This window comes from Adiantum capillus-veneris, chromosome 27 (assembly GCF_014529385.1).
Source record: "Adiantum capillus-veneris isolate H3 chromosome 27, ASM1452938v2, whole genome shotgun sequence".
In the NCBI taxonomy this organism is placed as follows: Eukaryota; Viridiplantae; Streptophyta; class Polypodiopsida; order Polypodiales; family Pteridaceae; genus Adiantum; species Adiantum capillus-veneris.
In genome coordinates, this window is record NC_140957.1 from 98,470,887 (window position 1) to 98,492,465 (window position 21,579).

General features: G+C 44.1%; 1 protein-coding gene across 4 annotated transcripts in view; it reads right to left on the reverse strand.

The window, feature by feature from the left end:
- Positions 1-18,191, reverse strand: part of LOC147422446 (manganese-dependent ADP-ribose/CDP-alcohol diphosphatase-like protein) — a 72,530-nt gene extending 54,339 nt beyond the window's left edge. For 2 of the 4 annotated variants that reach the window (XM_086502415.1, XM_086502411.1), the window contains exons 1-2: positions 18,059-18,129; positions 17,799-17,941 (exon numbers count right to left, since the gene is read on the reverse strand). Coding sequence is in view for 1 of the 4 variants with exons in the window: in XM_086502410.1 (XP_086358536.1) it covers positions 18,059-18,131 (73 nt within the window). In the remaining 3 variants the exon portion in view is untranslated. Of the gene's footprint in view, positions 1-17,798; positions 17,942-18,058 lie in introns of all 4 variants that reach the window. The other 2 variants (XM_086502410.1, XM_086502414.1) reach the window with 2 other exon arrangements.
- Between the last annotated feature and the right edge of the window lie 3,388 nt (positions 18,192-21,579).

Genomic DNA, 21,579 nt, shown 5'->3' on the forward strand with positions numbered 1-21,579 from the left:
GAACCGCAGCAGGACAGCAGCGTTTTCAGCCCTAAAACACAGCAGTTCATCAGTGTTTTTATCAGGCAAATTCAGTGTTTTTTTAGCAGCATAAAGTCGGCCTGAATTTCAGTGTTTTACTTGCAGTAGATTTCAGCAGTGAGCATTTTTGGACAGCAGTTAGAACCATACAGTTTTCAGCCCTATTGTCGGCCTCGCCATCCCGGTTGTCATCGTCGACATAGCCTAGACCTGCATCGATTTCATGCATCATCATTGTACCTGTTTGTGCAATCAATCGTAGACCACTCTCGCCAACGAGAGTGGGGCCTTCGGAGGAGGGTTTTACAACGTCTCTGGTGTCGTATCTCTCTTCTCTCTATCTCTCAGTCTCATACACTTGCACGCACAGTGTCCACTCACTTTGTTTGTGATCATAGCACTCTCCATTAAGAACGGAAGGATCTCCCTTCCATAAGAACTAAAAGGAACCTTGAGCAAAATATGGAACACTCATCTTGAGAAAGAACAACATTCATTCCGCTGCACCTTACATGTCGTGGGTACATTCAACCGTAAGGATCACCTCTCTCCTATGCTTGGGAAAAGGTAAGGAGCATGATGCCCTCATCTTGTTTGACCCTGGCTCTTCTCTCAACTTCATATCAACCGAGTTGGCCACCAAGTTGGGCATTCAATGTCACGATTGTGACTATGTTAACAGTATTACATCTACTCCTAGTTGCAGATACGCGAAGTGCCATACCAAGGAGAATCCCTACGCTTGGATGGTCACGACCCTTCGCTCAAGAGACGTGCCTCTTCGACAAAAGCCACACTCCTTTGACGACTAGTCACACCCCTTCGCTCTACGATTGCGACTCTTCGTCCAATGGTTGCAGCTCTTCGCCGAAAGGATGTGTCTTTACCTCTAAAGTCGCATCTCTTCACCATGAGACGTGTCTTTTCATTTGTGTCTCTTTGTCTTCTATATAGGGAGCCTATTGCACTCAGTTTCAAGCACGCATTCAATCCATCAACACAGAGTCTTCCGAGTCTTGTTTCTGAGTACACTTCAAGTTTCTTAAGTCTTAATCATGAGTTTAAGTAATTAATAAAGGATTAGCAACCACAATCCTTACATTCAAGCTTTCAAGATGGGAGATATTGTAATGGCCGACACCAATTTCAAGGGACAACAAGCCTCCGGTACTCCCTTGATTGGGAAGTTGAGGCTTCATGTCCAAAGCTATGTCGACAAAGAAGACTTTTTCATCTCTCCTCTCCAACATGAGGATGCTATCCTAGGGGCACCATGGTTCAACCGCATGGCTGCCAACATAAAGTTCCCTGAAAGGAGAATCTACTTCACCTACAGGGGAAAGAGCATGTATATAAAGGGTTTTAGCCCGTTTAGCTGAGTGTCAGCTATACATTGCAGCTAAGAAGTCAAAAAAAAATTCTCATTGAAGTTACTTACTTGGGCTATATCATTTCTGCAAACAGTGTCAGGTTGGACACCGCAAAGGTGGAACAGTTTCGTAATTGGGATTTGCCCAAAACTGCATATGATGTGCGTTCTTTTTTAGGTCTATGTCAGGCATATAGTTTTGTATATCAAGGATTTTGCACACGTTGCTGCACCCATCACTGATGTTTTGAAAGGGGTGAAAACTCGCCAACAGCGTGTTGTTTTGCCCGATGCGGCCATTGAGCCTTTTGAAGCTCTCAAGGATTGAGGCTCCGTGTCTCACCTTGCCTCTTGGGATGACCCCTTTGAGGTACGGACGGATGCGAGCAACGTCGCCATAGGAGCTATGCTACAACAGCATGGCCGTCCAGTTGCATTTCTCAGTAGGAAGTTGAATAGTGCTGAAAAGAATTATTATGTGTATCATAAGGAACTTCTATCACGTGAAGCATCCAACCCTATGTGTCCGTGGACAAGCTACAGCATGATCAAGGTTCAATCAGTCCAGTTAGTCTAGATTTAGAAGTGATCTGGCACTTTTGTGAGTCTATTTGTAGACCGTGCATGCCCAGTCACTTAGTGTAGATGCATATCCTTTGGTTGCACACAGCATGATCATCAGTATTCCCTTCAAAACCCATCAGAATTCCATTAGGGAAATTTTCCAGTGCATTTATCCTATTTTCCCTATTTTTGACATTTTTCACTTATTATTTTTAAGTGACTTCCCAACAAAAGTAGGTAGGGCAATTTTGCTAAGTTTGTATATAAGCAAACCCAAGTTAGCACTAAATGGCAGAAGAGGCAGCAGGAGCTCCACGCTCAACAGGCAACTTCTCAGCAGAACCCCCCAGGAGACCTAGCGTTTTTGGAGCAGAAGCCTAAAGCTAGCGTTTTGGGATCAGATCAGCCCTGGCGTGTTGGTGCACAGCAGATCAGCCCCGGCGCCATCGCTACACAGCAGATCAGCCTAGCGTTTTTGCATTTGCAGAACCACGGCAACAAAAAGACCAATTTCAGTCCCTAGCGTTTTTTATTTGCAGCACAACCTCAGTGTTTTTGCAGATCATCACGACGGAAAGTCAAGTACCATCAGCGTTTTCAGTTTTCAACAGTTAGACATCGCAGATCAAGTCCCGAACCTCGCAGATCTCACCTTCCCGCAGCAGTTCCTCGCCGCACGGTCAGTTACCGCAAGGTTTACAGTTTCAGCCCGGAAAACGCAGATATCAGCATCTGCGTTTTCAGCGCATCCACGTCGCATCGTCTCCGACATAGAGTCAGAATTCAGCAAATAGAAGATTAACAGATTTCAGCCCATAGAGTTTATAGAAAGCAGATAGAAGACCGCAAATTTCAGCCCTTAAGTCGTCGTCGTCATCGACATAGTCCCAAGTTGCATCAGTTTCCATGCATCATCATTGTACCACTTTGTGCAATCAATAGTAGACCACTCTCGCCGACAAGAGTGGGGCCTTCGGAGGAGGGTTTTACAATGTCTCTGGTGTCGTATCTCTCTTCTCTCTCTATCTCTAAGTCTCATACACTTGCACACACAGTGTCCACTCACTTCGTTTGTGATCATAGCATTCTCTCACTAAGAACGGAAGGCTCTACCTTCCATAAGAACAAAAGAAACCCTGAGCACAGTTCGGAGCACTCATCTTGAGCAAAGCGCAAACATTCATTCCGCTGCACCTAACATTGGTATCAGAGCTTTGGCAGGTTCTATATCACTCAAGGAAAGAACCACAAGAATCACAAGAACTTTTTTTTTCTTGTAGCGGTTGCACGTAACCCAAGTCCTCTTGGGAAGTCGATTCCTAATCGTGTTTTTGAAGAGTGACAGGAATCCCAAGAAAGAAGGGCTTGTTCAGCCTCCCCTTGTGTCTCTTTTCACTCATTGAGAGCGGACCGTGCACTTAGCGGCCGGCCAATCGACGTGAGGTGGGAAAAAGCAACCTTGGTGTGAGCGCAAGGCCGCCAAGGGGTGCGCCGGCGGAAAGGAGTAGAACTCGGGTGAAGAGAAGATCCTTCTCAAACGCGGTTTGCAAGCGAAAGAAAACCTCAAGAACCAAGACCCCCAAGAACCCAAGTTCCTTGTGAACTTAAGAACCCAAGACCACAAGAACCCACGACTTCAGAATGGTCATCACTTGAAGCGAATTGATACTTCGCTTGGAAGTGATGAGCATGAGAGAGGCGACGAAGAATTTTCCCCACCAGGAGGTTTTTCCGACCCACCCCCTTTCCCATCTACGACAAAGATTACACTAACTCCTAAGGAGGAGTTGAAGCAATTGTTTAAGGAAAGACACTTAGAACGCGAAGAAAGAAAAGCAGAAAGAGAAGCAGAAAGAAAGGCCTACAAAGAACGAAGGACAGCCATAGATCGTGAATACAAAGAAGAAATGGCAGCCATAGAGTGTCAGTACGACTTGGAAGAAAAAGAAAGTCAAGCCAAATTTGATCGCGAGAACAAAGCAAGACAAGCAAAATTCGATCGCGAGAACAAAGCCATGAAAGAAAAGAGCGACCAACACATGAAAGAATTCTTGCGACTCTTTTCTCAAGTTCAGGCACACATGCAAGAGATTCGGGAAAAGAAGACTGTCTCAGTCTCTTCTTCTCCAAAGCAAGACACACATGATTTGCATGATGATCTGAATGACAATGATTTGCATGATGATTTGAATGATATTGATAAGCATGATGATTTGGATGACAATGATAAGCATGATGATTTACATGATCAAGATGTGATTTCTCACAAGCGTGATAAGTTGCATGAAAATGATGTGATTGTTCACAAGGATGATGTGTTAGTGGATGCTTTTTCTAGAAAACCTAACCTCGTTGTAGATTTGATCAATCAGGAAGAAGCGATCTTGGCTCTCGAGCCTCGGTGCAAAGAACCCTCACAGGAAGTATTATGTGTTCGCATGATTGATACGCACGCATTGTTCGAATGTTTCATTCGTGATCGTTTCCTGTATTTTAGTCAGCATCTTTATGTGATCCCTTTTCCTAGGCATGACATATTGTACGTTGAGCATGTTTCACTCATGGATGAGTACGAATGTATGCGGATTTTTCATGAAAAGCTGAAAAGTATGTATGTAAGGAAATCACATTCCATGTCTCTTCCTTAGCATGACACGGTACCTGAAAGAGCACATAAAAGTATGAGTACCAAGCATGGGCATTTCCGTTGTGAATTGCCATAGTTGATTGCTCTAGATCATAAGAGAAAGATTCGATCTCATTGTTTGCGTGGGTGTGGTAAACGGTTTGACACTCCGTCTCTTTGTTCATCTACATTGCATGCACAGTCTTTGAGGAAGACAAGATTTTTTCCACTCACTTTACATGGAATGGGTATGTTCATGGTTTTGTGTTGGAAATGGTTTCGGGAATTTTTAGCCATGGAGATTCTTGAAGAAGAAAGAATCATGACACTCGACGAAGTTGAAGCATCGAAGGAGCCACAGAAGACTTTGTGTCGCTTTCGGCGTGGCCCAAAGAAGCAAGCATTGCAGACCTTTATGAAGTTCAAGTACCGCACGACCCACACTTCAGAGTGGGCCGACGAAGAGTCCATTCCAGGATTCTGGATGCTATTGGCGATCTCCCTCGACGCCATACAGTTCAGTACCAGTACCTCACTTTGAAAAGGAGGGGATGTCACGTGACACATCCAACCCTATGTGTCCGTGGACAAGCTACAGCATCATCAAGGTTCAGTCAGTCTAGATTTAGAAGTGAACTGGCACTTTTGTGAGTCTATTCGTAGACCGTGCATGCCTAGTCACTTAGTGTAGATGCATATCCTCTGGTTGCACACAGCATGATCATCAATATTCCCTTCAGAACCCATTAGATTCCATCAAGGGAATTATCCAGTGCATTTAGCCTATTTTCCCTATTTTTGACATTTTTCACTTATTATTTTTAAGTGACTTCCCAACAAAAGTAGGTAGGGCAATTTTGCTAAGTTTGTATATAAGCAAACCCAAGTTAGCACTAAATGGCAGAAGAGGCAGCAGGAGCTCCACGCTCAACAGGCATCTTCTCAGCAGAACCCCAAGGAGACCCAGCGTTTGAGCAAAAGCCTAGAGCTAGCGTTTTGGGATCAGATCAGCCCTGGCGTGTTGGTGCACAGCAGATCAGCCCAGGCGCCATCGCTACACAGCAGATCAGCCTAGCGTTTTTGCATTTGCAGAACCACGGCGACAGAAAGACCAATTTCAGTCCCTAGCGTTTTTTATTTGCAGCACAACCTCAGCGTTTTTGCAGATCATAACGACGGAAAGTCAAGTACCATCAGCGTTTTCAGTTTTCAGCAGTTAGACATCGGAGATCAAGTCCCGAACCTCGCAGATCTCACCTTCCCACAGCAGTTCCTCGCCGCACGGTCAATTTCCACAAGGTTTACAGTTTCAGCCCGGAAAACGCAGATATCAGCATCTGCGTTCTCAGCGCGTCGACGTCGCATCGTCTCAGACATAGAGTCAGAATTCAGCAGATAGAAGATTAATAGATTTCAACCCATAGCGTTTTATGGAAAGCAGATAGAAGACCGCAGATTTCAGCCCTTAAGTCATCGTCGTCACCGACATAGTCCCAAGTTGCATCAGTTTCCATGCATCATCATTGTACCACTTTGTGCAATCAATAGTAGACCACTCTCGCCGATGAGAGTGGGGCCTTCAGAGGAGAGTTTTACGTCTCTGGTGTCGTATCTCTCTTCTCTCTCTATCTCTCAGTCTCATACACTTGCACGCACAGTATCCACTCACTTCGTTCGTAATCATAGCATTCTCTCACTAAGAACGGAAGGCTTTACCTTCCATAAGAACAAAAGGAACCTTGAGCACAGTTCAAAGCACTCATCTTGAGCAAAGCGCAAACATTCATTCTGCTGCACCTAACAACTTCTCTCTGTCATTCATTCTCTCAAGCATTGGAAGCATTTTTTGTATGGTAGAGTGTTTATTGTGCTACTCATCATCAAGCCCTCAAATGGCTTCAGTCCATGCCTAATGCACATTGGAGTGACCGCCAAGCACGGTGGTCAAAGTTTTTTGAGCAATTTGGAGCTTTGATTGAGTATGTTCTAGGCAAAGCTAACCCTATTGCAGATGCGTTAAGTCGCAAAGGACAGATTTTGGCTCTAGAGACAAGTTCAGCCGTCTCTATTCAATGAGTATCTTTCGACAGCATGAAGAACAAGTATGCAAATTCCGAGTTTGGTAAGCAATGGTTGCAGGCTATTGCTTCCCAAGGGCCTACCAACTATCTCATTCGTGAGGGTCTCTTGTATTTTCGCCACCGTCTGTGTGTGTTGCCTCCTCTTAGGCAAGCCATATTGCACGATTCACATGATGCACTCACGGGTGGGCACAGAGGCATAAATATCACTGTAGAAAAGGTAAAAAGTTTTTTTTTCTGGACTAAAATGCGAAAAGATCTGTTTAAGTATGTCACACAGCGTTCCATTTGTCAAAAAGTCAAAGCTCCTCGCGGAAAGCAGCAAGGCCTCTTACTACCGCTGCCTATTCCTGAAGGGCCATTTCAAGACATGTCCATGGATTTTGTGACTAATCTTCCACCTAGTTTGTATTCAAGGAACACTCAATGTCTAACCATCGTTGATCATTTCAGCAAGTTTTGCATGTTGATTCCTTGTAAGACCACAGTGACAGCACAAGATGTAGCACGTTTGCATCTGTATCCCCTTTGTGGTTTGCCAAAGTCGATTGTGTCAGATAGGGATGTCAAGTGCACGTCGAATTTTTGGAAAGCACTTTTTAAAATTTTTGGCAGAAGTTGAATTTCTCATCGCATTTCACCCACAGTCCAATGGTCAAACTAAGATCTACAATCAGTTTGCTTTCAATGTTTTGAAGTCTTATATGCATGATCAACAGTCTCATTGAAAGCACTATCTCCCTTTAGTGTAAGCAATTTTGAATGACTCATATTCCAGTGCCATTCGTAGGACTCTGTATGAGAGAGCATTTGGTCGTCCGTTTTGGTCTTTGTTGACTCAATCTGTCAATCAATTGCCTGATGCCAATGCTAAGAGTCAGTCTTTCGACGAGATTACTAAGAGTGTAAAGCTTCGGCTAAGCAAGGCTCAGGAGTCTTATTCTCGTTAGCTAACAAGCATCGTCAAGATGTTACTATCAACAAAGGGGATTGGGTCTATCTTAGGATCATGAAGCAACATCTCAAGCAAGTAGGAAAGAAGTGTCCAAAGTTGTCTTTTCGTATGTATGGGTCCTTTTCCAGTCATTTAAAAGATAATTGAGGTTTCTATGAAATTGTAGTTGCCTAACTCATGGTCAATGCACGAAGTATTCCATGTTTCTTGGTTGAACTTGTTTCAGGGAGACCCATCAAAGAACATTTTGGAAGAAGAAGAACCCGAGATCATTGATGAAGCAGATGTCATGGAACCGGAGTAAATTTTGTTGCATCGGTTTCTCCATGGATCCAAGAAGCAAGCATGATAATACCTTTTGAAGTCCAAAGATCGAGGAACCCACGAGGTAGTGTGGGTTGATGAAGTAGTGTGGGTTGATGAAGCATTTTCCATAGATTTTCCGGAGTTGTTGGCAGACTATAAAGAAGCCATGCAGCACGGTATCAGTACCTCACCTTGAAAAGGGGGGAATGTCACGTGCACATCTAACCCTATGTGCATGTGGACAAGCTGTTCCTACTTCTAGGGTTTAGGAAGCCTAGGAAGTGTTCTGGCAACCTTGTGAGCCTGTATACAGGCCGTGCATGTCCAGGCACTTAGCGTAGTTGCCTACCCTCTGATTGCACACCTAGCATGAGCATGATTTACCACCCTATGAATCCAAAGTTGCAAGGCATGTGAACCACCTCTTAAATGAATTCAATGTAGTAAGTGACTTTTACGATTTAAATGGAATCGTGGGGGGCTGGTTGGAGGCTGCTCGACCCAGTTTGTGGCAAGTACAAAGGAAGGCCCTGGGCGCATGAGGAAGTCAAAAGATAGAAGAGAGTACATGCACCAGGTGCACATTGCTCTCTAGCGTTTTCTAAATAGCAACCATCAGCATTTTAAGCAAGGACAACGTTTTGAAGACCTTGGCCCAGCGTTTTCAGCTTTGACCGACCCACCAGCAATTCAGCCCTTCCGCAAGGTTAAGCCCATCCCTTGCGGTACCACATCATCCGAGGTAGTTTTTCTCCGCCGGATTCTGCAAGCGCCACCAGTTCAACCAGCATTTTCATAATTCAGCCTTGATTCCAGATTTCAGCCCATCAATTTTCAGCATAGCCTCGCCGTCACCGTCGTCTCGTCAACAATTGCAGATTTTAGCCCTAGGACAGCACTCAGATTTCAGCCAACATCAACCTAGCGTTTTTCCATTTTCAGCCTCAACCTTCGCCCTCGTCGTCGCCGACATCATCGTCGTCAAGTTCCACAGCATCTAGAAGCATTGTACCAAAACTTTGTGCAATCTAAAGCAAATACCTCTAGCAATAGAGGGAGGGGGGGGGGGGGGGGGGGGGGGGGGGGGCCTTGGAGGGGGGTTTGAGACCCCATTTGGTGTCGTCTCTTGTCACCAGGAGGTGTATTTTTCCTGTTGCCTTCCGTAAATAAGTACTAGATATTTTTATTTATTTTTATTTTTACTTGTTTTCCCCGGAACCCTTGAAAAGGTGCAAGTGGACATTGCATGGCCAGTGTGAAACGGCTGCGGCCGAATAGGTTTCTCACAACGGGAGTCTTGGTCGGTCAGTCTGGGACTGGTCGGGCCAGTTAGCACTGAATTCTGATGAGTATGGAAGCCTGTGTGCGCCAAATGAAGTCTGGGCCACTCGGAAAGTCACTTATAACTTTATAAGTCAGTGGGAACTAGAGAATTAACTCAAAAGGGGCAAACTAGACACATGGCGGCTCCTGGTGCAGTTTTCCACTTCCATCAGCAAGAGGGGGCACCCAATTTGAGAGAGGAGGCTGATTTGACTCATAAGGAGCTACAGTGTGTGTGAGTAGTGGGTGCAGGTCTACAGCTTGAATGGAAAGCTTGCCTCCTCCTCTGTCTTATGTAGCGCGATGATTTGTTCTCGTGCATCTCTCTCCCTTTTGGCACATATGGTAATGCCCCACTAGTTGGGCTACTCAGATGAACATGTACAGTTCTCGGGGTTTATGCGCGTTTGCCAAGGCAAGAGCCTTCTAAACAGGAACCGGATTAGCTAATTGCTAATCCCCCGCAGGTACGCACAGTTCCATCACGAGAAATTGCGAGTTCGGAGAGTTTTCTCGCGTGAAAACTCGTCCAATTCACAGGGGAATTGTCCCATTGCGTGCAGGAGCCCTTGGAACACGCGTAGGCGTGTTCGCTCCGCTAAAAACGATCCGAAACAACGAATTACAGCTTGCTGTGTTTTTCTGCAGGTTTAGGGTTTCGCACCTAACCTGCAAGGGAACCCCGGGGGAGCCTCGTGAGAGCCTTGGGATGCGTGTACAGGCTTCTGGGCACCCGGCAGTGAAAAACAGGGAATTACAGCCAGCTGAATTTCTATGACAGCTCACCAGAAAGCTTCCAGATAGCGAGGGAATCCGTCCTAGACAGGTGCTTTTGACCTACAGGGGTTTTTGTGCCGTTATGCTGCTAAAATCAGGTCGAAAACCTGCGTTTTCAGCCCTCACCAGGTTTGGACAGCTTTGTGAAAGCTTGTGCGAAGTGGTCGGATCGTCTACCTTAATTTGAATAAAGAAATACCGAAAGGGGCGCCAGTCTTTGGGGCATTACCATATGTGCCAAAAGGGACATTCTAGTCGCTGGACGCAACTGTGTTCTCTTCCCTTCTCAGTGCTCTGTGTAAAGTTAACAGGTAATTGAAATAGTACCGCCCTCTACGTTGTACAAGCCGGTTATATGGTTCCATCGACAGGATAGTCACTTTTTCTTCAAAAAGTGCAGCGTGGATTGTTGTGGGTGAAAGCAACACAGAGCTTGTCGATATGGCAAAGAAGAGAGACCAAGTACCTGAAGAGGGATCTTCCTCACATGGCACAGAGAAAATTCCTTCAACTCTTCAAGAAGAGGACAGGTTGTTTAGAACTCAACTGCGTTGTTGCATGGACATGTTTCAGCAGTTGGCTAACAACCCAAGGATGTAGGAGTTCTTACAGGCTCCGACACAAGGTTTTCAGCCTCCTACACAGGGCATGACTGAGCCGTTGCAGGAAAAGGAGATTTCCAATGCGCAGAGGACTCATGATGCTCGAGGGAAAGCCCATGTGGTTGAGCAACTAGCGGTGTCCAATGATCCAAAGCAGCTTGCTTTAGCTGGACAGGAACCGTTTGTGAATGGTCAAGGGAGTAATGAACACGCTATGCGTCAAACCCTTCCATTACCTAATACTTATCCTAGTTATTTTGGAGGTGGTTCAGTGTTTCAAGCTATGGCTGGACCTTCCACAGGTTATATGCCAGGGAATGTGTTCGGAACAATGCAAACAAGCATGGGTAACCCTATGTACGCGAACATGGGTGTCCAACCAGGTTTTCAGGGTGCCTACGGCCAGTTTCGAGTGCCTGGAACACAATTTGGTATGGCTGGTTTTTCGCAGCCATACGTACAAAATGCAGATATGACAGGTAAAACAATTGATGCGAGTGTTGGAATGAACAATCATGGAGCACCACTATTACAGGCACCTGTTTATGATAATGTGGCTCCTTTGAGTCAGCTTAAGGATTACAAGGAAGGTGGGTAGGGAGTGAAGTTTGAAACTTTTAGCGGAACTGAGGACCAATTGAAGGCTTTGACCTTCATACAGCAGTTCAATGCAGCTTATGCTGGAGGAAACTTCACGGAATCTTCAAAGATACGCAAGGCTGCCACTTTCTTGAAAGCGAATGCGCTTCAATGGTGGACCGCATTGTTGAACTAGGGTCAAGCCCCAACAACGTGGGTCCAATTCAAACAACTTTTTGCGCCTACATGGTTGACAAACACTTTTGAAGTGGATGTGATGACAAAATGGCACGAGTTGAATGCTAAACAGTATGCTAAATAGAGTACAATAAACAATTTTGGGCCGCATTGTTTCCAGTCACCTCTTACAGGTTTGTGCCATTGTCAGAACAAATTGAGAAGTACTGTTGCGGATTGCCCAAGAAAATCAGGGACTACTGCACGAAGACTACTGTCATGAATATGTTTCAGTTGATAGAGAATGCAAGAGTGGCCAGCAATCTGTCGAAGGGAGATTCCGATGGATTTAATAGCCACAAGAAAGGGTCCCAGGGCAAACAGTTTCAGCCAAGGGCAATGTTGGAGCAAAGTCTTCTGAGCCTTCCACAAAGAAGCCCTCCACTGAAGAAGGTGATACGTCCAAGAAGCGGTCTAAGTCTTCTTCGGGACGAGGACAAGGACAAAAAAGACATTTTTCTAGCAAAACTTTTGAAGAAAGGAAAGCTCTTAGGGAGGCCAAGAAATGCTACATTTGTGAACAGGAAGGACATTTTGCAAATGAATGCCCACAGAAGAAGTCACAGAATAAGGATGACAAGTCAGACCATAAAGGGAAGAAGCCAAAGCCAAGTGCAGGACTTGTTCCAGATTTGGTTGGAGACCAACCAAACACAGATGCCATGGAGCTGTGCAGAGCTTGGGGCAAAGTTAGAGACCAGACAGTGCTGGTTTTCTTTGATCCAGGAGCCCGTGCAAATTTCCTATCACCAGAATTGGCATCAAAGTTGGACATTCGTGCAGAGGAGATGGGTATGACAGGGGAAGCAGGTCTGGCATGCCCAGGTCATTCAGAGCCCGTTACTCCCATTTTGGGGAAGCTTCGTTTGCACATTCAGAGCTATGTGGATGCGGAAGAATTTCATATTATGCCACTTGAGGGCTGTGATGTGTTACTGGGTATCCCATGGTGTTACAGGTTGCATGCTACGGTGGATACTTACAACAAAAAGATTACCCTTGTACATAGAGGAAAGACTCATGTCCTTGATGTAAAGCTTAAAGGTGAGTCTGTTCCAATTGTTTCTGCTTCTGCTATTTCATCCGTAATAAAGAATCATCTTTCTGTGTACTTGATCTTTGCAAAAGAAGTACCTCAAGTTGTATCTAATTTGTCTACCTTAGATAAAGACAGGTCAACTTTTTTGAGTGGTTTCAGTGATTGTTTTTCGGACTCTTTGCCAGGGGAGTTACCTCCTGAGAGACCTGAGGAGCATACCATAGATCTTGTGCCAGGTTCTAGTCCACCGAATAGACCACCATACAGGGTTAGTGCAGCCCAGCAGAAAGAGATTATGAGTCAGGTCAACAAGCTTTTAGAGAAGGGGCTGATTCAGCCCAGTTCATCCCCTTTTTGTTCGCCTGTACTCTTAGTGCAGAAGAAGGATGGTTCATGGCATATGTGCATTGACTATCGCGCCTTGAATAAGAATACCATCAAGAACAGATTCCCCATACCAAGGATCGATGACATTCTTGATCGGCTTGAGGGAGCGTCATTGTTTACAATGAATAGACCTAAAGAGTGGGTATCATCAGATACGCATTAGGCCGAAGATGTCCATAAGACTGCGTTCAGGACAACATTTGGTCTCTATGAGTTTCTTGTCATGCCATTTGGTCTCACAAATGATCCTGCCACGTTTAATAGAATGATGGACAGAATTTTTAGACCACATAGAAACTTCGTGGGTACCTTCTTTGATGACATGATTGTCTATTCGAAGTCTGAAGAGGAGCATAGGGATCACTTGACTGCAGTTTTCAATGAGTTACGTAAGAACAGGCTACTCATTAATGCGAAGAAGAGTGAATTCTTTTTGCAAGAAATTCACTTCCTTGGGCACATTGTTTTGAAGGATGGGGTACGCATGGATCCCGCTAAAGTGGAAGCAATTAGGTCATGGCCAGACTTGAAGTCCGTACATGACATTCGAAGCTTTCTAGGCTTATGTTCCTTCTCAGGAGGTTCATCCGAAATTTTGCTAAGATTGCTTCTCCACTCCATGCACTGCAAGGAAAAGGAATTACTTTCAAGTGGACAGCCAAGGGAATTTTAGCGTTCAAACACTTGAAAGAGAAGCTGACTTCAGATCCAGTAATCATTTTGCCAGATCTTTCCAAACCTTTTGTGGTTCAATGTGATGCGTGTGGCCATAGTCTTGGTGCAGTTCTAATGCAGAATGGTCGAGTAGTCGCATATGAGAGCAGAATTCTTTTGAAGACTGAAAGAAACTTGCAAGTCTATGAGAAAGAATTGCTGGCAGTAATTCATGCTCTCACTAGTTGGAAACACTATCTGCTAGGGGCTGATTTTGTTGTCCAAACGGATCATCAAACCTTGCGATATTTTCTCACACAGACGAAGTTGTCTGAGAAGCACATGCGATGGGCAAACATCTTGTCAATGTTCCATTTTCCGATTGTGCATGTGCAAGGGAAAAAGAACGTGGTGGCTGATGCGTTGTCACGAAAGCTCCAAATTTCAACAGTGTCAATTCCGTACCATTGTGAACTAGACGAAATGAAGACACGATATGCTGAAGATTCAGATTTTGCAAGGATCTATGACCAGCTTGTTGATGGGCAACATCATGAGCACTATATGCTTAAGAATGACTTTCTTATGATGCATGGAAAGTTATGCGTTACTAAACAGTTACGGCCAAAGATTTTGATGGAAAGTCATGCTCCACCTTATGCTGGGCATCGTGGAATTGATGCGACAATGAAAGGGGTTGAGGCATTCTCCAACTTTGCGTCAAGATGTTGACACATTTGTAAGATCATGCTTAGTATGCCAAAAAGTCAAATTTGACAAACAAAAGCAACCGGGATTGTTGCAGCCATTGCCGATCCCAGATAGGCTATGGGAAAGCATAGCAATGGACTTTATCTTTGATCTTCCAAGAACGCAAACAGGCAATGATGGGATTTGTACTATCATTTGTAGGTTCAGTAAGCAGGCCCATTTCATTCCTGTGAGGAAGAAAATAAAGCCAGAACACATGGTCAAGATATTTATGAGCAATATCTTTAAATATCACGGGATGCCTCAGTCAATTGTCAGTGACAGGGATCCACGTATGACAAGTCTTTTTTGGAAGGCATTGTTTGAGAACATGGGCACTACGCTAAAGTTCTCTTCTTCGTTTCATCCGCAAACTGATGGACAGTTAGAAGAGGCAAATTCTACTGTTCTGGACTTGCTCAAATGTTATGTGTCAGAGCACAAGGCAACTTGGGAACACCATCTTCCATTGGTTGAATATGCTTACAATAACACTGTGCATACGTCAACAGGTAAGGCACCATTTGAGATAGTGGAAGGAGGGAAGAAAGTCCCGCCCATTTTGCAGACTAAGGACAAGATTTTTGAGGCAAACAAGTATGTGCAAGATATGGATGAAACATACAGGAAGATAAACATTGCTCTTGAGAAGACTCAAGCTAAGCAAAAGAAAGCTGCTGATCGTCACCGTCGTGAACTTGTATTTTCACTTGGTGATTGGGTGCTTTTGCGCTTTGAAAAGGCCAGGTTAAGGAAAAGGAAAGGCAAGGAACGCTTGTTTCCTAAGCTCAGTATGCAATATTATGGTCCTTTTCAGATTTCAGAAAAGATCAGCGATGTAGCTTACAGGTTAAAGCTACCAGAAGGCTGGAAAATACATAATGCTTTTCATGTCAACCTTCTAAGACCCTTTGTTGGTAATGTGCCAGAGAATATGCTTGATGAGGAACAACCCGAAGTGGAAGAATTGGATGAGATCCTTGTTCCTGAACAGATATTGGCACATAAGGAAAGAAAGGTTAGAGGAAAGGTTGCAAGACGCTATTTGGTGAAGTTCAAGAACTATCCATCATTGGATGCCAAATGGATGGAAGAGTTTGAATTGGTTGATTCACCTCAGCTATTGCAATTGTATCTTGAAGCCTTTCAGATGGAACCCACAGTGACTTGATGTACTCTTCTCCGGAGCAAGGCAAGAGCATGGTTCATGATGCTCAAGAGAGTAGTTCCGCAATTGTATCTACTCTTTCCATACAGAATTTAGCTAGAGAAGCTTGTGCTTGAGAGTAATCTAGAAGACTTCTATGCTTGATATATGTGTCGTAGCCAGGTTGGTGAGATTGTTTAATCGTCCAACGCTACATTTCCGGAAGCATGTATATCTTGGATTCCCATTATAGAATATATGTGATATTAGGATACCGCATGTATTATTTGGCATGCAAGCGAGGTCGCTTGCAGTATTTCAAGAGTGGGGTGTGTCACCAGGAGGTGTATTTTTCCTGTTACCTTCCGTAAATAAGTACTAGATATTTTTATTTATTTTTATTTTTACTTGTTTTCCCCGGAACCCTTGAAAAGGTGCAAGTAGACATTGCATGGCCAGTGTGAAACGGCTACGGCCGAATAGGTTTCTCACAACGAGAGTATAGGTCGGTCAGTCTGGGACTGGTCAGGCCAGTTAGCACTGAATTCTGATGAGTATGGAAGCCAGTGTGCGCCAAATGAAGTCTAGGCCACTCGGAAAGTCACTTATAACTTATAAGTCAGTGGGAACTAGAGAATTAACTCAAAAGGGGCAAACTAGATACATGGCGGCTCCTGGTGCAGTTTTCCACTTCCATCAGCAAGAGGGGACGCCCAATTTGAGAGAGGAGGCTGATTTGACTCATAAGGAGCTACAGTGTGTGTGTGAGTAGTGGGTGCAGGTCTACAGCTTTAATGGAAAGCTTGCCTTCTCCTCTGTCTTATGTAGCGCGATGATTTGCTCTCGTGCATCTCTCCCTTTTGGCACATATGGTAATGCCCCACTAGTTGGGCTACTCAGATGAACATGTACAGTTCTGGGGGTTTATGCGCGTTTGCCAAGGCAAGAGCCTTCTGAACAGGAACCGGATTAGCTAATTGCTAATCCCCCGCAGGTACGCACAGTTTCATCGCGAGAAATTGCGAGTTCGGAGAGTTTTCTCGCGTGAAAACTCGTCTAATTCACAGGGGAACTGTCCCATTGCGTGCGAGAGCCCTTGGGACACGCGTAAGCGTGTTCGCTCCGCTAAAAACGATCCGAAACAACGAATTACAAGCTACTGTGTTTTTCTACAGGTTTAGGGTTTCGCACCTAACCTGCAAGGGAACCCCGGGGGAGCCTCGTGAGAGCCTTGAGATGCGTGTACAGGCTTCTGGGCACCCGACAGCGAAAAACAGGGAATTACAGCTCGCTGAATTTCTATGACAGCTCACCAGAAAGCTTCCATATAGCAAGGGAATCCGTCCTAGACAGGTGCTTTTGACCTACAGGGGCTTTTGCGCCATTATGCTGTCAAAATCAGGTCGAGAACCTGCGTTTTCAGCCATCGCCAGGTTTGGACAGCTTTGTGAAAGCTTGTGCGAAGTGGTCGGATCGTCTACCTTAATTTGAATAAAGAAATGCCGAAAGGGGCGCCAGTCTTTGGGGCCTACAGGGTGTTGGTCTCGTGTGCGCAGTGACATTCTAGTCGCTGGACGCAACTGTGTTCTCTTCCCTTCTCAATGCTCTGTGTAAAGTTAGCAGGTAATTGAAATAGTATCGCCCTCTAAGTTGTACAGGCCGGTTATATCTCTTCTCTCTCTCTAGCACTCTCACTCACACTTTGCATTCCACTCTTGTTTTGGTCATGCACATTCTCCACTAACACACAGAAGGCTCTCCCTTCCGCTAATAAAAATGAACCTTGAGTACCACTGAGCACTCATCTTGAGCCATACACCATCATTCACTTCCGCTGCACGTTACACTCTGATATCAATGTTGGTCCCTGGCCAAATCCATCCTGCACACATGAAATGACAAACGCCTCCAATTTCCAAGAGAGAGCCTCCCCTATAGAGAGATGTCATAGGACCTACATCAGCTTCCAAGCAAGGCTAGAAAGAACAGACCCTTCTCATCAAAGTAAAAATGGATCTGTATGTGTGCAAAGGAGTCTTGATCTCTAGCAATAACGAACAATAAGATTTGATACTTGGCAAGCAGGGTTGTATCAAACATATCAAAGTAAGGCCACGAGCCCTGATGTTGTGGATGCGTAGTATCACCTCTCTCTCTCTCTCTCTCTCTCTCTCTCTCTCAAAAGTTGTCACAAGAATGGCCAACCCTACAAAAGAGCACAAAGTTACGCTGAGAAAACTAAATCAACAAGAAAAATCAACAGTGCATCCCGCTCCCGTTTCTGTAATTATTCTAATAAGAAGGATACATAAGGAACCACTTTAAAGGAGACTAATGCCAATGCAAGTGTTGCGAAAAAAACAAGAATCTGTCTCCAAAACCAGAGGGAGTGGGACTCAAGTAAAGCCAGCCACTGCATTTCAAACACGGTGTGGTACAGTGCGGGGAGGGTGGCAAGCAGTTGAAGAAGCCTTCTGCCCAGGATATGTGAGCAACGAGGCTTTCAGATACCCAAGCAGAAATGCTGGAAATTCCAGAAAATGTAATGTCAGTGCTCTCCACCTCTCTCTCTCTCTCTCTCTCTCCCCTTAATCGCGTAACAAATTGTGCGCGTGCCTGTGTTTCTGGCGCACACGCATACCTGGTAGAAGGACGTCTGCAGGCAACGTAGAACTAGCAAGTGTCTGCAGACACTGCTGTCCGTTCATACACATCTTGGCACGATGTCCGGCGTCATGTTAAGACTTGGACCTTAACAAGTGAGGACTCACGATGGCCTCTTGAAGGCAAGGGGCGAGGAAAGATTTATCGAAAGTAGGTCTTAATCAATGTTGCAGTTGTATTGTTTTAATATAAAATTGTATTGTCCATATACAAGTTAAATAAAACGATCCATTTAATATTATAAAATTTCAATAACATTTAAAGTAAGTCTCAATCATGCCATTTTTTTATTTTCGTCTAGTCGATACCCGCTACTCGCAAATGGCTTATGTATTATGAAGGGCCCCCAATAATAAGGTAAATGGTGCACATTGCCCATCAATATTTTGAAACAAAATAAAACAAAAAGGAAGTAAGATAAAAAGACACATTAAAAATCAAAACAAAAGAATATTTTAATGCTTTCAAATAAGCATAGAAAATAATTAAACAATTTAGTGAATTGTTTTTCTTTTTAAATCCTCAAATGAGAGAACCGTTTATCAATACCTCAGTGTTTGAGAAAGGTGTGTCTGAGCTTAGGCTTAAGCCGATTGAAAATCGAGATTAGCCGCTTGCAAAGGATGGCAAAGGAGAAAAAAATCGATAAAATATACTAGAAAATAGTTCGAATATTCTGCAAATTTGAAAATTTCTACTAGTATTTCCATTTTGAGGAGGAAACTTGCCGCTTATACAAAAAGACTTTCTCGAAGACTGCATCATATGATCAAACTCCTATAAATATTTTGTTTAATGTTTTGATCTCTGAAGTCATCTTCAAACATATAGACAAAGTAAATGCTGCCTTGGAGAATAGCTTTATATTCCAAAGTTTTAGCTTTCTATTCACAAGAATTTTGAATTACTTAGGGACACTTGTCTCTCAAAGAAGGTGATGTAAGGAAACAAAAGGGACAACAAAGTTAGTTTACAAAGACCCTTGCCATGCGGTGCTCATCCAACCAAAGAATCCAACGACCTCAGTGTTGCAACAACCTTGCACAATGAACCCTATGGCCTTCCACAGGCCAATAAAAGTGGAGAATTTGAAAAGCTCTAGCTCTCAATAGTTGGCTATGGTACGGCAGCCTAGGGCATCATGACAGTGCATCTTGTCGCCTCGATACTACCCCGCCTTAACCCCCCATTGTCGCCCATACTGACCCTCTTCTCTACCCTCTCCCCTTTGGGAAAAGGATGTCTTTGCATGACGCTATATGAAATACCCACCATTAGAGACTCTTTTGGTAGATGGCTTCACACTTAGAGAGTTTTATATAGAAATATGCATGATGCTTGCTTCCATTGTATGAAGCAAGGGCACTTAGTTAAAAACTTCCTTGATCTTGCTCCCAAGGCCCCCCCAAAAGAGAACTAGGCTGACAATAATCCCCCATTTTAGTAATAAGTAAATGAAAAAACATTGTGAAGAATCTCAGGCAGGGTAAAACCTTTGCTTCGAAGGGTAACTCATGCCAGGCTCTGTTAGAGGATGTATTTGACCCTTTCAATTATGACATCATCTTGGAAGATTCATACCAAAAGCAAGTACCTAATATACCTACCCAACCCACTCACGGATCTGACAAAGGTGAAGAAAAGATGGAAGACACCCAACCTCAAAACCCAATTCTCAAAGAGGTTCTTGTGCCATCTCCTCCAAACAATCTAATTGACAAGGCAAGAGGCCTCTCTTCATATTCAGAACACACTGATGTTGAAGAAGAGATTATTAGAAGCACTCAACAAAGTGCCAACCCTCGGAGCCAAGGAGATAAAGCCATTGAGGAAGAACTTGTTGGGATAAAGAGCCATGTGCCCGTTCGCACCCTTATTGGGCAGTTGTATATTCGCACCCTTATCGGCTGGTTGCATAATCCTACATAATATCTATTAAAAAAAACTAAAGAGGTACAACTATTTTGTACCCACAAACACAGTGTCAAAGCTATCCTTTCCATCTCTAACTTTTGTGCGTGCATCTCCATCGCTTTATTGTTGCATTTGATTCTGCAATACAGTCAGTGTGTTGAGTTTAAATTTGACAGATTGTTGTGTTTGAATTTTGCAGAGTGTTGAGTCTAAATCTGCAGATTGAACAGACTGCTAAGTCTAAATCTGCAGTTTGAGCTTCACTTGATCCTTACAAACTGGCGTCAGAGTTGTGGTTTCACAAGCTGGTGCAGTGAGCATGGATCAGCATTAGGGCTGTGTTTTTGCAATAGAGTTATGGTTCAGCATCAAAACTCTAGTTCAACATAAGAGTGTGCAGATAGTCTTTGTCATTGCAGTAGTGTGCGAGATTCAGAGCAAGGTCATCTTGGTCTTGCAGGTGGAGCAGCAAACCTGCAAAGAGAGAGAGTGTGCTTATGAGCTTCAAGCTCTAAGATCTGTAAGCTTGGTAACTATCATGGATGCTTGAGAGTCGTTGCCTGCATCATCGCCTGTGTCATCGCCTACATCATCACTAGAAGGCTCTAGAAGAATCTAGAAGGATCTAGAAGATTCTAGAAGGTTCTAAAAGTATCAAGGAGATTCTAGAAGTTCTAGAAGCTTGGAGAAGATTCCGAAAGAATCTAGAAGTTTCTAGAAATCTCTAGAAAGTTGAAGAAGGATCTAGAAGGTTCTAGAAGAACTAGAAGGATCAAGAAGTTTCTACGAGCTTGGAGAAGTTTCTGGAAAGCTCTAGAAAGTTCAAAAAGGATCCAAAAGGTTCTAGAAGGATCAAGAAGGTTCTAGAAGATTCTAACCTCCTCAAGAAGAACCTAGAAAGTTCTAACCTCCTCAAGCACTAGTATAAATAGGGGTCTTGGGCCACAAGCCCCCTAGTCTTGCCAGCACCAGTTGTGAGCCCCCTATGAGGAAATCCCTCTTCTAGTTCTTATGTTCAAGTCTTGTCCTTGCAATCAAGCCTTGTCTGTACTCAAGTCATGTAATCCAAGTCTTGTATCTAGCTCTCTTAATAAAGTATTAAGTTTTGTAATCAATATTAAGCTTATCATCAAGTCCAAGTTCTTGGACACTAAGAGCGCTTCCTCTTGCTCTCTTCTAGCTCTATCACGCTCATAACAGTTTGGCAAGACTACCATCTCTTAATCTTCTCAAGCCATCATGGAGCCGACGATGGAAGGTGTCATCAACGCATTGCAAAGCATCCAAGCTCAATTACAAGAACTTCGCAAGAGTAACACTCAACTTGAAGCAGGGCAACCCCTAATCTTAGGACCGGCGTTGCAAGATCTTCAACGTCAAATTCAAGAGATTCAAGAGACAAACACACATCAAGCACAAGCTGCAAGATCCAGCTATTCTCAACAACATAAGAAGGAGCCGAAGGTCAGCATGCCTGAAAAATTTGATGGGACTAGATCAAAGTTTAGAGGTTTTCTCCAACAAGTGCGTCTCTTCATTCGAATGCAATGAGAGCGTTATCCAGACGATGCCTCTCAAGTAGGC